Below are 15,839 nucleotides of genomic sequence, written 5' to 3' on the forward strand. Positions count from 1 at the left end.
GCTCGCCCGCTATTGGCTCACAAGCAAGTGACAGGCTAGTGACGTATATATATATGTCACTTTGCCTAGCCGGGGCTGACCGCCGCAGTATATGTACTTGCGGCGGTCGGCAACCGGTTAAGAAAAAAAAAAAAAAAGGTGATGTCATGACGTCACTCAGGTCCCCCAAGGCCATAGAGGTGATTAAAGAATATTAACTCTTGATCGCCTATGGGAGCAGTCAGCCACACACCGTCTGATCGTTTCTCAGGTGAACCAGGGGAAACGGTAAGCCCGAGAAACACAGATGAGCGGCGGAAGGGACGTCCCCTCTAGCTGCTTTGAAAACCATTTCAGTGGCTGCAAAAAAAATAATAATACAGGGGGTTATGGATGATATCTTTATCCATAATCCCGGTAAACCGCTTGCAACCCGCTATGTATACCAGTATATATACGTATTGCAGTTGCCAAGTGGTAGGAGCCGGTATTACGTGGTCCTAAAAAGCTAGTGATAGGATTAGGTGGACAATACTGATCAGTTTTTCCCTTTCTGTATGATGGAAGGGGGGGTCATGGAATTCGGGAATAGTCGCACAGTTCTCTTTAAAAATAGAGCAATGCTTTCTTATGATGTTCTGAATGCGACATGAGAACAGATGGGATTGGGACACAAAAGGTATTCTCTTATTATTAACAGATAAAATATTAAAATTTAATTTCTACGCTCCATTCTTATCAATCTACGCTCCGTTCTTATCAATCCTTAAGGATAACCCTCTCTGTGTCGCCCTCCCCTCCATCTCATTCACAAGGCCTTCTCCATTAATGGGATTACTTACTATCCATTCTACACGGGGCAGATGACTTTTGGGAATAGATTTAAACCCCCCCCCCCCCCCGCTATGGGTGAAAGCTTTTAACCACTTAGTGACCGCCCTATAGCAGTTTTTATAGGGTGGCAGCTGTGTGCCAGATCACACATACACTATATGACCAAAAGTATTGGGACGCCTGCCTTTACACACACATGAACTTTAATGGCATCCCAGTCTTAGTCCGTAGGGTTCAATATTGAGTTGGCCCACCCTTTACAGCTATAACAGCTTCAACTCTTCTGGGAAGGCTGTCCACAAGGTTTAGGAGTGTCTATGGGAATGTTTCACCATTCTTCCAGAAGTGCATTTGTGAGGTCAGGCACTGATGTAGATGAGAAGGCCCGGCTCGCAGTCTGCACTCCAATTCATCCCTAAGGTGTTCTATCGGGTTGAGGTCAGGACTCTGTGCAGGCCAGTCAAGTTCCTCCACCCCAAACTCACTCATCCAGGTCTTTACAGACTTTGCTTTGTGCACTGGTCCAAATCATTTGGTGGAGGGGGGATTATGGTGTGGGGGAGGGGGATTATGGTGTGGGGTTGGCCCCTTAGTTCCAGTGAAGGGAACTCTTAAGGCGTCAGCATACCAAGACATTTTGGACAATTTCATGCTCCCAACTTTGTGGGAGGAGTTTGGGGATGGCCCCTTCCTGTTCCAACATGACTGCCCACCAGTGCACAAAGCAAGGGCCATAAAGACATGGATGAGCGAGTTTGGGGTGGAGGAACTGACATCTCCGCTGACACCCGCTGCTGTCCGATCCGATCCTGTCCGTGAAATCTGGATGGATGGAAACCATTTTCCATCCATCTGGAGGATCGGATTGGATGAGAACGGACATGTGGTCCGTTCTCATCCGATCTCCCCATAGAGGACAGCGGGGATCTGACAGCTCTGTCTCTGCACACAGAGTGGAGACGGAGCTGTCATCCCCCCTGCTCAGCGGGGATCGGCGGATCGATCCCCCGCTAAGCAGAACGGACTCCGTTGGGCGCACCGCCCGTGTGAAAGGACCCTAAGAAGGTGCCCCTAACGACAACTCATTATGTGTATAAAAGACACCAGTCCACAGAATCTCCTTCCATTCAAACCTCACCATCATGGGCAAGAACAGGGATCCTCAAACTACGGCCCTCCAGCTGTTACAGAACTACACGTCCCATGAGGCATTGCAAAACTCTGACATTCACAGACATGACTAGGCCTGATGGGAATTGTAGTTCCTGAACAACTGGAGGGCCATAGTTTGAAGACCGCCTGGGCAAAACCAAAGAGCTGTCAGAGGACATCGGGGACACGATTGTAGACCTGCACAAGGCTGGAATGGGCTACAAGACCATCAGCAAGAAGCTTGGTGAGAAGGAGACAACTGTTGGGAGTGCATATTCACAAATGGAAGAAATTCAAAATAACCATCAATTGTCCCCGGTCTGGAGCTCCATGCAAGATTTCTCCTCATGGGGGAAGGATGATCATGAGAAAAGTGAGGGATCAATCCGGAACTACACAGAAGGAGCTTGTGAAAAATCTCAAGGCAGTTGGGACCACAGTCACCAAACAAACCATTGGTAACACAATACACAGCCATGGATAGAAATCCTGCAGCGCCCGCAAGGTCCTCCTCCTCAGGAAGGCACATGTACAGGTCCATCTGAAGTTTGCCAATGAACATCTAAATGATTCAGAGAAGGATTGGGAGAAAGTGCTATGGTCGGACGAGACCAAAATTGAGCTCTTCGGCATTAACTCGACTTGCCATGTTTGGAGGAAGAAAAATTTTGACTATGACCCTAAGAACACCGTCCCCACAGTCGCCGTCCCCACAGTCGCCGTCCCCACAGTCGCCGTCCCCACAGTCACCGTCCCCACAGTCACCGTCCCCACAGTCAAGCACGGAGGTGGAAACATACTTTTGGGGTGTTTCTCTGCTAAAGGTACAGGCCGACTTTGCCGCATTGAGGGGCCAATGGACGGGGGCCATGTATTGTAAAATCTTGGATGAGAACCTTCTTCCCTCAGCCAGAACACTGAAGATGCGTCATGGATGGGTCTTCCAGCATGACAATGACCCAAAACATTCCGCCAAGGCAACAAAGGAGTGGCTCAAGAAGAAACACATTAAGGTCATGGAGTGGCCTAGCCAGTCTTCAGACCTTCATCCTATAGAAAATGTATGGAGGGAGCTGAAACGTTGAGTTGCCAAGAGACAGCCAAGAAACCTTAAGGATTTAGAGAAGATCTGTAAGGAAGAGTGGAACCAAAATCCCTCCTGAGATGTGAGCAAACCTGGTCACCAACTACAAGAAACGTCTGACCTCTGTGCTTCCAACAAGGGTTTCTCCACCAACTACTAAGTCATGTTTTGCTTGGGGATCAAATACTTATTTTACGCACTGAACTGCAACTCCATTTGTATCATGCATTTTTCTTAATTTTTGGTTGATATTCTGTCTCTATCATTTAAAATACACCTATGAAAAGAATTATACACCGGCCTTTCTTTTTTAAGGGGGCAAACTTACAAAATCTGCAGGAGATTAAGGCCCCTTATACACGGCTCCGTTCCGTTGACGGAGCCAATCTGCTCAGCGGGGGATCGATCCGCCGATCCCCGCTGAGAAGGCGGATGACCGCTCTGTGTGCGGAGACGGAGGTGTCAGATCTCCGCCTGTCCATTCTCATCCGATCCACCAGACGGATGGAAAATAGGGTTTCCATCCGTCCAGATTTGAGGGATCGGGTCTGATGTCCGTGGACATGTCTCCGCTGACATCCGCTGCCCCATAGAGATGCATGGGGGGGCCGTTCCGATCCGCCTGAAAAACTGACAGGTGGATCTGAACGGTCCGCCTGTGTGAAAGGGGCCTAAATCATTATTTTCTCCACTGTACGTAAAAATCGCCTAAACCTAAACCTCTGCTTTCAATTTTTCGCCACAAACTTCATTACCCATAAAAAATTGTCTCCATAACAGAGATTTCATCCACGTCCAGGCGTTCAGCGAGGAAGAAAGTCTCCCGGACTCCATGTACGCATTTACAGGAACATAATAGATCATTGTTTTCCAATAAAAGTGATACATTGTGGAGAGAGGAGGAAATTTATTCCCACACACAGCTGACTTCCTGTTCAGGAATCCAATCAGGAATATTAGGCCTAGGAATTGGATGAATGGCCTCTAAAGCAGATCACTGTGTGAGAAGGGTCAGATGGAAGCATGCATTCCCTGACTCACAGACCACAAGCGAATCCCAATGCAGTGACTGGATGCGTGTTCAGTGTCCGGGAATGTCATACACTTATAGGAAGCGGCTGCTCCTCTCACCGTCTTCCCACGCAGGGCTTTGTGACCGATCCCTTTAAAGGGAAATCATCCGGGCAGCTGTGTGTGTGCAGCGAGGAGCGCCTCGAGTGAACAGTCATACACCGCAGGATTTGGTTCCAGATTTTAATGCTGTTTTATCATTAAAGTCCACCAAACGCTGTAAAAGGATTTTGTAGTTTGGTGTAATAAGCATTCCTTTACTTTGTCAGCCCCCGATGAAGGGAGAGCTCAAACCTCCCGAAATGTGTCGGGTGTACTTCCTCTGTGCTAGGAGGATTGCTTTGTGGGCGAGTGGCACTCCCAATACACAGCGGGGTTGATTTGCAAAAGGCTAATCCCTAGTTCACACCAGTGCGGCTTTGAAGTCGCAATACTTCAGCACGACAACCTGTGTGGCCGACAACCTGTATTCACAATACAGCAGGGCAGCCGCTCGGCACAGGATCCGAAAGCTACTGGAGATCATTGTAGTAGGGATGTAGTAGAGGTGTACTATGGGTGTGGTAGGGGTATAGTAGAGGCGTGGTATGGGTGTATTAGGGGCGTGGTATGGGTGTAGTAGGCTTGTGGTAGAGGGGTAGTAGGCTTGTGGTAGAGGGGTAGTAGGCTTGGCTGTAGTGGAGGTGTGGTTTGGGTGTAGTAGGGGCGTGGTATGGGTGTAGTAGGGGTCGTGGTAAAGGTGTGGTAGATGTGTAGTATGGTTGTGGTAGAGCTGTAGTGGGGGTGTAGTAGAAGTGTGGTAGGGGTGTAGTAGGGGCGTGGTACGGGTGTAGTAGGGGCGTGGTACGGGTGTAGTAGTGTCGTGGTACGGGTGTAGTAGGGTCGTGGTACGGGTGTAGTAGGGTCGTGGTACGGGTGTAGTAGGGTCGTGGTACGGGTGTAGTAGGGTCGTGGTATGGGTGTAGTATGGATGTAGTAAGGTTGTGGTAGAGGTGTGGTATGGTTGTAGTAGGGGTGTGGTATGGTTGTAGTAGGGGTGTGGTATGGGTGTAGTAGGGGTGTGGTATGGGTGTAGTAGGGGCGTGGTATGGGTGTAGTGGATATGTAGTATGGATGTAGTAAGGTTGTGGTAGAGGTGTAGTGGGGGTGTGGTAGAGGTGTAGTGGGGGTGTAGTAGAGGTGTGGTATGGGTGTAGTAGGGGCGTGGTAAAGGTGTAGTAGGGGTGTGGTAGATGTGTAGTATGGATGTAGTAAGGTTGTGGTAGAGGTGTAATGGAAGTGTGGTAGAGGTGTGGTATGGTTGTAGTAGGGGGTGTGGTATGGGTGTAGTAGGGGTGTGGTATGGGTGTAGTAGGGGTGTGGTATGGTTGTAGTAGGGGTGTGGTATGGTTGTAGTAGGGGTGTGGTATGGGTGTAGTAGGGGTGTGGTATGGTTGTAGTAGGGGTGTGGTATGGTTGTAGTAGAGGCGTGTTATGGGTGTAGTAGGGGTGTGGTATGGGTGTAGTAGGGGTGTGGTATGGGTGTAGTAGGGGTGTGGTATGGGTGTAGTAGGGGTGTGGTATGGTTGTAGTAGGGGTGTGGTATGGGTGTAGTAGATCTGTAGTATGGATGTAGTTAAGGTTGTGGTAGAGGTGTAGTGGGGGTGTGGTAGAGGTGTAGTAGTGGTGTGGTATGGGTGTAGTAGGGGCGTGGTAAAGGTGCAGTAGGGGTGTGGTATGGTTGTAGTAGGGGTGTGGTATGGTTGTAGTAGGGGTGTGGTATGGTTGTAGTAGGGGCGTGGTAAAGGTGCAGTAGGGGTGTGGTATGGTTGTAGTAGGGGTGTGGTATGGTTGTAGTAGGCGTGTCTATTAAGGTGATTTCCAGCTTCCAGGGGCATTGGCCAGGTATGGAATATACATAGTCGGTCCAAACTGGACCAATGTAATATAAAAATATCCATGTCTGGAATTCAGCGTTAATACTCAGATGCTTTAAGGGAGAGAGAGTTTTAATTGGATTAAACTGATCGGATATAATATGGTTGATGTATGTTACGTGTTATCTAGATGGGAACATTGATTGCAGATTCTTCCTAATCCCTAGAAAACCCTCCAAGGACACTTACCCAGCTCATCCCAAAGCTGCCGGCACTTATCCGTCATTCCGCTTCCCTGCTGCCTCCACAGCGCCAGCCGGGGGTCGGCCATGAATTGCTCCGTTATCAGCGTCAGCATTCGGGCTCCATTGGAATCTCTCATCCGGAGCATCTCTCGCACCTGGGAGAATAGACGCCATCATTAACACTGCAGCTGCATCGGAACACCAGAGATTCACCCTTCCCCCCTCACTTCCTGTGTGGTCCCCAGGACAGGAAACAGGGACACCGACCACAACAAAGAGCTGACCTTCCCTGACACTACCCTAAAAAAAATGAATTACCTGGCATTCCCCTTTATGCAGATGTAACCCCTAACTGCACATTTAGTTTGCCCTCTGTACTGCGTGCCATAAACATTTTACATTTTTGTTTTAACCTTTTCTCCTCCTTACCTCTGTGCTGTGGATCTCCTGCGCCCTCTTTGCAGCCACTTCTTGTCTACATGCACTCCAGCAATAGCTGTATAGCATTTCTCAGGACAAGCATTCTAACGGTGACAACAGTGGATCATCCATGCTTAACATGTGCTGAAACGGCCACTGCGACAACGCAGGAACACAGCGACAAAGTGTTGTCACCCTATAACTGGAAGTGGCTGAACAGGAACATTTATGGCAGGATCTCCAGGCATTATTTTATTGTAGTAAAACACCAATATGTGATTAGAGTTTTTGGGTTTACATCGGCTTTAACCCTTTTGCTGCCAGTGTTTTTGCATACATGCTTAAAAATTAATTTTAGGCCTGAAAATTACATAAACCCCACCCCCTTCATAGAATGCATGAAAATAAAAAAAAAAACCTTCTGATTATATTACTAAGTAAAAAAAAAAAATGTTTTAATTGTAAAAAATTTAAAGTTACACCCAAGTACATAAAATCTCCACCCCCAAAAAAATTGGAACCTCTTTCCCCACTCCCATATATACACACCTTCATGCGCAAGTCGGGGTGCCTACGCCTGAAACCGTTGATTGCGATACACATTATGTATCCCTGCACATGCCCGAATGGGAGAATTAGTTTTAGCACCAGGGGGGGACGTCAATGCAGAGTGACCAGCATGCCCCCAATCAATGCAGAGTGCCACAGCATTGCCCCCAATAAATGCAGAGTGCCACAGCATTGCCCCCAATCAACGCAGAGTGCCACAGCATTGCCCCCAATAAATGCAGAGTGCCACAGCAATGCCCCCAATAAATGAGTGCCACAGCATTGCCCCCAATAAATGCAGAGTGCCACAGCATTGCCCCCAATCAATGCAGAGTGCCACAGCATTGCCCCCAATAAATGCAGAGTGCCACAGCATTGCCCCCAATAAATGCAGAGTGCCACAGCAATGCCCCCAATCAATGCAGAGTGCCACAGCATTGCCCCCAATAAATGCAGAGTGCCACAGCATTGCCCCCAATAAATGCAGAGTGCCACAGCAATGCCCCCAATAAATGCAGAGTGCCACAGCATTGCCCCCAATCAATGCAGAGTGCCACAGCATTGCCCCCAATCAATGCAGAGTGCCACAGCAATGCCCCCAATAAATGCAGAGTGCCACAGCATTGCCCCCAATAAATGCAGAGTGCCACAACATTGCCCCCAATAAATGCAGAGTGCCACAGCATTGCCCCATTTCAATGTAGAGATGCCAGCGTGCCACCTTTCGAAGCAGAGTGCCAGTGTTCCCCCCGCGAGACCCGTCTGTGCACTTACCTCACTTCTCTTCAGTTCAGTCCCCGGCTTCCCCGCGTCTCCTCAGTCCTCCCGCGGCGCCTCCTCCTCGGCCAATGGCGTGGGGTTTGCCTTTTGGCCAATCAGGAAGCGGGAGGACCCGCGGCCCAGTACCATTTGATCCACGGACCGGTACCGGTCCGCGGCCCGGGGGTTGGAGAACACTGCTCTAGGATGTCTGCTCTGAAAATATTTAATGTTTTCAGGGTTTTATGTAATCTTCAGGCCTAAAATAACATTTTTAAACATGTGTGCAAAAAAAAAAAAAAAAGCAAAAACAGCTTAGGCAGCAAAAGGGTTAGAGGAGAAGTTCACCTTAGGGTACAAGTAACATGTTCCACCCGTAAGATTTGCTAGTTTAAAAAAAAAAAAAACTGGCTCCTAGATTCAAAGCTAATTTTTCAAGCCCTGGTAAAAAAGCCCTGGTATACAAGCACTGGTATACAAGCCCTGGTATAAAAGCCCTGGTATACAAGCCCTGGCATAAAAGCCCTGGTATACAGCACCTTCCGAAATCGATGGTCCCCCTTAGAATTTTCCAAGCAGTAAAACTTTACCTTAGCAAACATGGAGTTGAGTTGTTTTCCCGAGCTGTAGTATCCACCCTGAGACAGGAAGAGCTTCACCTGTTCCCTGACTTGCTCTTCATCCAAGTGCCAGCAGTTTTCATCATTGATACTGGCCCCGGCAGTGGGATCGGGGGCCCCTGGAAGCAGACAGAAGCAGCTTAGACTCTCATATGTAATTCAAAAAGACAAGAACTGTACATGAATGGGAAGTTTCAATTAACCAGTTTGAACCACTTTGCAGATCCGGGTGGATGCCATATGACATCCTCCCGAAATGTACCTTGCGTGCGCCTGCGGATACAGCTGATAACTGATCAGTGTATCTATCGGCCCATTGCCAGTACCATGTGACAAGTCACCGCAGATCACATGACAATTGTAAACGATTGATGGCTTCCTTTCATGTCATCCATTGTGTACAATTGTGTTGCTAGCTGTGATCCGTCACAGTGATCACATGGTACAAACAGGGACAATCACAGCCCATCTGTACCATGTGATAAGCTGTGGCCAATCACAGAAGATCACATGACAGTTGTACACAATGGATGGCTTCCTTTCATGTCATCCATTGTGTACAATTGTGTTGCTAGCTGTGATCGGTCACAGTGATCACATGGTACAGACAGGGACAATCACAGCCCATCTGTACCATGTGATTAACTGTGGCCAATCACAGCTAATCAAAACAATACACCCTGAATTAAACAGTTTTATTCAGTAAAATGGTTGCTTATACCAGTGAAACCCCCGGGTTCTTTTCCTCCACAGCAGCTGTCTCTTTTTGAATTTTGGGCTCCACCCACACGGCCATGTCACATATTCACAGATCTGTGAGTGAATGAGCTACAAGTCCCCATCTCCCCCACAGAAGACGGACTTGTAGTTCCATTGACATGTCCTCCAGCTCTCTAACTCAACGCCCCTACCTCGGTACAGATAAAGTAAAATGGACTGTCAAGGTCTTACCTTGCCCTCCTGTTGGCAGCCACCTTGGACATGTGCAAACTGCTGCCTCTTATAAACCCTGATTGCATCATCACTTTCCTGCTGCCTGGGTGTCACACAGTGATGATGCTGCACACCCGACTATATCTATTACCTGATAAGTTGCAGCCCTTGCCCTTGCGTTTGTGCTCCAAGGTGCATCTCTGCTAGCAGTCTTCTGTTCTCCGTGTTCCTCCGTGTATGACCTGGCTTGGCTGGCGACTCTCCTGGCTCTCGACCCTGGATCGGCAGAGGACCCGGCATTGGCAGACTACCCCCTTCTGGACTCAACCCTGGCATGGATGACTACCCGCTTTTGGACTCGACCCTGGCATGGATGACTACCCGCTTCTGGACTCGACCCCGGCATGGATGACTACCCGCTTTTGGACTCGCCCCCGGAATGAATGACTACCCGCTTCTGGACTTGACCCCGGGAAAGCTCTGTGTTGACAATCAACACAGAGCTCTGTACAGAGGGAGCAATCTGTCAATTTCTCACCCCTGCAAAGCAGGGCTGAGAGACTAAGAGATATCTTAGTAAAAGCTACACACAATACACATAGTTAGACTCATATTTAACCCCCTAATTGCCCACAAATGTTTACCCCTTCCCAGCCAGTGTCATTAGTACAGTGACAGTGTATAGTATTGGCACTGATCACTGTATTAGTGTCATTATAGAAGTCAGTGGCAGTTAGCCCCCCAGAGTCAGTGACAGATTTTCCGCTGCACTATCGCAGTCTCATTATAGGTCGCTGATTGCCGTCAATAGTAGTAAGAAAAAAAAAAAAAAAAAATAGAAATTTCCAGTACATATACCATAGATTATAGACGCTATAACATTTTTAAAATGTAGCAAAATACATTTTGGCCTAAATTTATAAAGAAATTTGATTTTTTTTTATTGGATGTTTTAAAGCAGAAAGTAAAACATATTTATACATTTTTTTTCAAAATGTTCATTTATTTTTTATTTTTTAATATATATAAAAACCCAGTGGTGATTAAATACCACCAAAAGAAAACTATTTGTGCGAAAAAAAAAGATATAAATTTAATTTGAGTACAGCGTTGCATGACTGCACAATAACCAGTTGAAGTAGCGCAATGCGGAATAGCAAAAAATGGTCTGGTTTTAAGAGGGGTGAATCTTTTGGAGGTCTAGTGGATAATTGCGTTTGCAGGTGAGCAGAGCCGGCGGTTTGCTACTTACCGTGCAGTTGGTTGATTTCGGAATTGGAGGACAAGATCTCGTCAGCCAGTTTCTGAGCGGTGGGAAGCACTTCCGTATGGTGCGCCGTGATCAGGTACTGGACAAACTTCTGCAGCTGGTCTCTGTTCATTTGGAAGAGGGTCTCTGAGATGGGAAGACGCAGTTTGACCTGGTCTGGCTTGCGGATCCGGTAGAGCGACAGCGCCACTACGTGAGCGCAGTAGAAAATGTCTCTGTTGCCGCAACCACAGGTCACTGAGGTGATCTTGCAGCGGTCGAAGCTGATGGCTACTTTGTAGGTGGCTTCTGGCTCAGACTGTGTCGCCGGCTCCGTCACCGTGCCGCTTAGGTGAAAACCTGGAGGCAAAAAGGAGAGAATGTGAGTCGTACTGTAGAACCAACCTTGTTTACATCATACATTATCACATCACAGTCAAAGCTCAGTTATATATTACATATACTTCGATTAATGTGGATAACAAAGGGCTGATGAGATGAGAATGTAATGCTAATTGTTATTACTTAGCAATGTTTTCTGAAAAGAAAGTACCATGTGTGCCCACCAGGGTTAGTAACCAATCCCGAAATTTGGTGATGTCACCACTGTGTTCATTACTGTTCTCCTTGCTGGAGAGAAAGCTGTACCTGAGGGCCAGCAGTGCAAGAATCTTCCTGCTTCTACTTTATTCATCTTCTTTGTTTATATGAAATTCAAACATTTGCTGCAACTAAGGGGATTTTTTTTTCCAAAAAAACTGACTGGGGGTCCAGTTGCTGACAAAGTTCTTCACATTGCAATTGACACATCGAATCCATTTCTTTGATATCAGGTTCAGCATTGCAGAGAATCCCGTTTTATAGAGATAAGTAGTTGCGAAGGGAACCAAAACATTTATTTCCCTTGATGCTAAACTAGGGTAAGTTATAGGTGTGAAGTAATATAATTAGATTATCATTATTATAGCTGCTGGTCCCTGTTGAGAATTCCTGCTGTATCCAACTTCTATGCTAGTGACCCTGGTGTACCAATCATTACTTTGTATCCTGGCTATCCCTGATCTCTGCCTGCCCTGACCTCTGGCAACTATCCAGGTTATCTGTGTCTGCTGTTTGCCTGACCTTTGTCTTTTATCCTGACAATCCTTTTCCACTGTCTGCCCTGATCTCTGGCTAGTATCTTGGTTATCTGTGTCCACTGCCTGCCCTGACCTAAAGCTTGTATCTCGATTATCCGTTTCCACCTTCCCTGACCTCTGGCTAGAATCCCTATTATCCACGTTCACTGCCTGCCATGACCCTTGGCTTGTATTCTGACTATCCTTGTCCACTGCCTGCACTGACCTCTAGCTATTATCTTAGTTATTTGTGTTCACTGCCTGCCTTGACCTTTAGTTTGCATCCCGACTATCCCTGATCTCTTCCTGCCCTGACCTCTGGCTAGTATCCTGGTTATCCATGTCTGTTGCTTGCCTTACCTTTAGGCTTTTATCCGGACTATCCCTTTCCACTGCCTGCCCTGACCTCTGGCTAGTATCTTGGTTATCCCTGTTCACTCCCTGCCTTGACCTTTAGCTTGCATCCTGACCTCAGGCAGTGAACAGGGATAACCAGGATTCTTGCCAGAGGACAGGGTAGGCAGTGAACAGGGATAACCAGGATTCTTGCCAGAGGAAATGGCAGGCAGTGAACAGGGATAACCAGGATTCTTGCCAGAGGACAGGGCAGGCAGTGAACAGGGATAACCAGGATTCTTGCCAGAGGACAGGGCAGGCAGTGAACAGGGATAACCAGGATTCTTGACAGAGGTCAGGGCAGGCAGTGAACAGGGATAACCAGGATTCTTGCCAGAGCACAGGGCAGGCAGTGAACAGGGATAACCAGGATTCTTTCCAGCCATGACTCTTAAATTGTATCCTGACTATTCCTGTCCACTGCCTGCCCTGACCTATGGCTAATATTTTGGTTAACTGTGTCCACTGGCTGCCTCGACCTTTAGCTTGAATGCTGACTATCCCTGATCTTTGGCAAATATCCTGTTTATCTGAGTCTGTTGCTTGCCTGACCTTTGGCTTGTATCCCGACTATCCCTTTCCACTGCCTGCCCTGACCTCTGGCTAATATTTTAGTTATCCATGTCCACTGCCTGTCTTGACCTTTAGCTTGCAACCTGACTATTCCTTTCCACTGCCTGTTCTGACCTCTTGCTAGTATCCTGGTTATCAGTGTTCACCACCTGCCCCAATCCTTGGCTTGTATCCAGACTATCCATGCCCACTACCTGCCCTGACCTCTGGCTGCTATCCTGGTTGTCCTAGTCTGCAGTCTAGCCATCTGTTCTGTCCATCACTACCTGGTGTGATCCTGATCAGCGTTTTCCATGGTTAGTGGTGCCTGGAGTCCACACTCCCATGAGGGGTCCCTGGTGAATGCCAGCTGGCCCTTAGACTATGCACCTTGGGGCACACTGCATCAATTGCTTTCTTGTGGGACCATCACCGTGGTGTGACAGAGATTCAGCAAGAGCCCCATACCACATTTCCATCTACCAGCTTCTCTTCGCTGTGCTCCATTGCCCCAAGGACCTTCTGTCAACCTAAATCCTTCAGGTATGCCTACCATCTTCTGTGGGGTATTCCATAAACTTTAGTTAAAGGGTCCACATCGGGATGACACTTTGACAACAACGCAACGCTTAGCGAGGTAGAATCCATTCTTAGGAAAGCTGGAGAGAAGGGAATCATTTGTGATTTTTTTCTGGTCATCTTTATTTCTTTTTGTTCACCATTTGAAAGTTTCTAAAGTTGGTGAAAACTGAAAATTACAGGGAAGTGCAGGGAAGGAAAATGCTGCTCTACCGGCCCCGATATGATCATACTGGGCGATGTAAAATGTCCAGCACTGGGTAGGAAGGTAATTATATACAGCATTCCTGAGATGGGGGAAAGTCCAGCGCTGGGATGAAGCCCCTGAAAGAAGGCCGGTAATGCACGCACGGCGCCTGGAGTCTTACAGCACGTTTAAGGGTTTCTTTTTTTTTTTGAATAGCAGGGTATGTAAACCAGCTGTGGCGGTGATGGAGGACTTTACAAAGGGATAAAATTAGACGCTGCCTAGAGGCACCTCTAATCCTGCAATGCCACAATCTTTCCTCCGCAGACCCCAACCGGAGGAAACTTCCCCCAGATGCTGGGGCTGCTGTTAACCCATTGGCACCCAGTAATCTTCAGCTCTGAATTGAAGGAGCGGCTGCCCACAGCAAAGGGCAGACCAACTGTCACTTGGCAGCAGAGTAGGCTTCTCACTGCAGCCACAGCAGATCCTTCCATTAGGGTGGTGTGGCAATGCGCACGTTAAAGCGTGCGTTGTCGCAAGGCATGTTACTTGCATTAGCACACTGCAGTGCCATCCAAATTGCATGGCACCCCAATTCACAAGGGCAAAACTGCTCCGGCACTCACAAATTGCAGCGCACCACAATACATGACGACTCACTGCCAAAAATGTGGCCCATCGCCACCAAGTCCATTTAATTAGGCTGTCTTAGCGCACATGCATTACCCCAACACTGCACACCAAAAGGTGTGAATAGGAGCTTAGTACTGGCTGGCAGAAAAGAGGAATGGGAATTGGTAGGGTCCTAAAAGACATGGAAGTTCACCCTTTAGGCTGCAGATATTAGAAACAGGCAGCCAGTGCTCCCGTTAAATGTGTGTGATTGGGTCATCATCAGACAACATGCACAGAGCCCATCCCCGTGGCTTTGTGGCTTGTGATCACTGTAAAGGCTAAACACAGTGATCACAAATGTAGAAACAGCTTTTGTTTACCTCTGACAGCCGGCCCCTTCTCCTCTGTGGCCAATCGTCCCAATCATCTTTCTTCCTCCTCTATCAGCCATTCTCCAAAATCTCCTCCCACTAGCAACCAATGAAAGCGAGGGGCACTCTGACCACCTTTATGCAGCGAGTGGGGGTACACTGGAGACATATGGGTCTTATAGGGGGCACACTGGCCTGCCTCCAACACCACTGGCCACCAACAAAAGAGGGGGGGGGGACTCTGACCACCACTAAGCAGGTACACAGTGGGCATATGAGCCCTGAAGAAGCCTACTGACCCCAATGTTATAGCAGAAAACACCACTGGCCACTAACAAGAGGGGGGGCAACTCTGACAACCACTAAGCAGGTACACAGTTGGCATATGGACCTTAAAGAAGCCTATTAGCCACTAATGTTATGACAGAAAACACCAATGACCACCAATGAAAAGGGGGGGGGGGCACTCTGACCCCCTCTAAGCAGGTACACAGAAGGCATATGGACCTTAAAAGGAGCCTACTGACCCCCAATTGTATAGCAGAAAAACACCACTGGCCACTAACCCGGGGGGGGGGGGGGGGATACTCTGACCACCACTAAGCAGGTACATAGTGGGCAAATGGGCCTTAAAGGAGCCTACTAACCCCTAAGTTATGGCAGAAAACACAACTGGCCACTAACAAAAGGGTGGGCACTCCACCACTAAGCAGATACACAGTGGGCATATGGGCCTTAAGGGAGCCTACTGACCCCCAATTTTATAGCAGAAAACACCACTGGCCACGAGCGAAAGGAGGGTCACTCTGACTACCATTAAGGTACATAGTGGGCATATGGACCTTAAAGGACCTTACTGACCCCTAAGTTATGGCAGAAAACACCACTGGCCACTAATGAAAGAAGGGTCACTCTGACTACCTTTAAGAAGGTACACAGTTGGCATTTGGACCTTAAAGGAGCCTAATAACCCCTAATGTTATTGCAGAAAACACCAATGACCACCAACAAAGGGGGAAAAGCAAAAATGGCCCCGGGACTTTAAATGAGGTGAGCACGTGGGGTCGGTGATAATGCCATGCGTACAAGTCTGTAACTTGTGTTTATCAGTATTTTGACTGCAACTATATTCATTTTTATGGCACTCCCATGGGCTTTTGATACGTTACACATTTTTTACTATAATAAATTGATATTTTTTCTATTCATCGTTTATCACCGTCCCCACGTGCTCACCTCATTTAAAGTCCCGGGGCCATGTTTGCTT

General features: G+C 47.8%; 1 protein-coding gene across 1 annotated transcript in view; it reads right to left on the reverse strand.

Annotated features, from left to right (window-relative positions):
* ZSWIM5 (zinc finger SWIM-type containing 5) overlaps positions 1-15,839 on the reverse strand; it is a 161,382-nt gene that overhangs the window by 43,716 nt on the left and 101,827 nt on the right. The window contains exons 2-4 of the mRNA XM_082265259.1: positions 10,755-11,111; positions 8,540-8,688; positions 6,226-6,376 (exon numbers count right to left, since the gene is read on the reverse strand). Coding sequence (XP_082121385.1) covers positions 6,226-6,376; positions 8,540-8,688; positions 10,755-11,111 — 657 coding nt within the window. The remainder of the gene's footprint in view (positions 1-6,225; positions 6,377-8,539; positions 8,689-10,754; positions 11,112-15,839) is intronic.

This window comes from Pelophylax lessonae (genome assembly GCF_965119305.1).
Source record: "Pelophylax lessonae genome assembly, chromosome: 8".
NCBI lineage: Eukaryota > Metazoa > Chordata > Amphibia > Anura > Ranidae > Pelophylax > Pelophylax lessonae.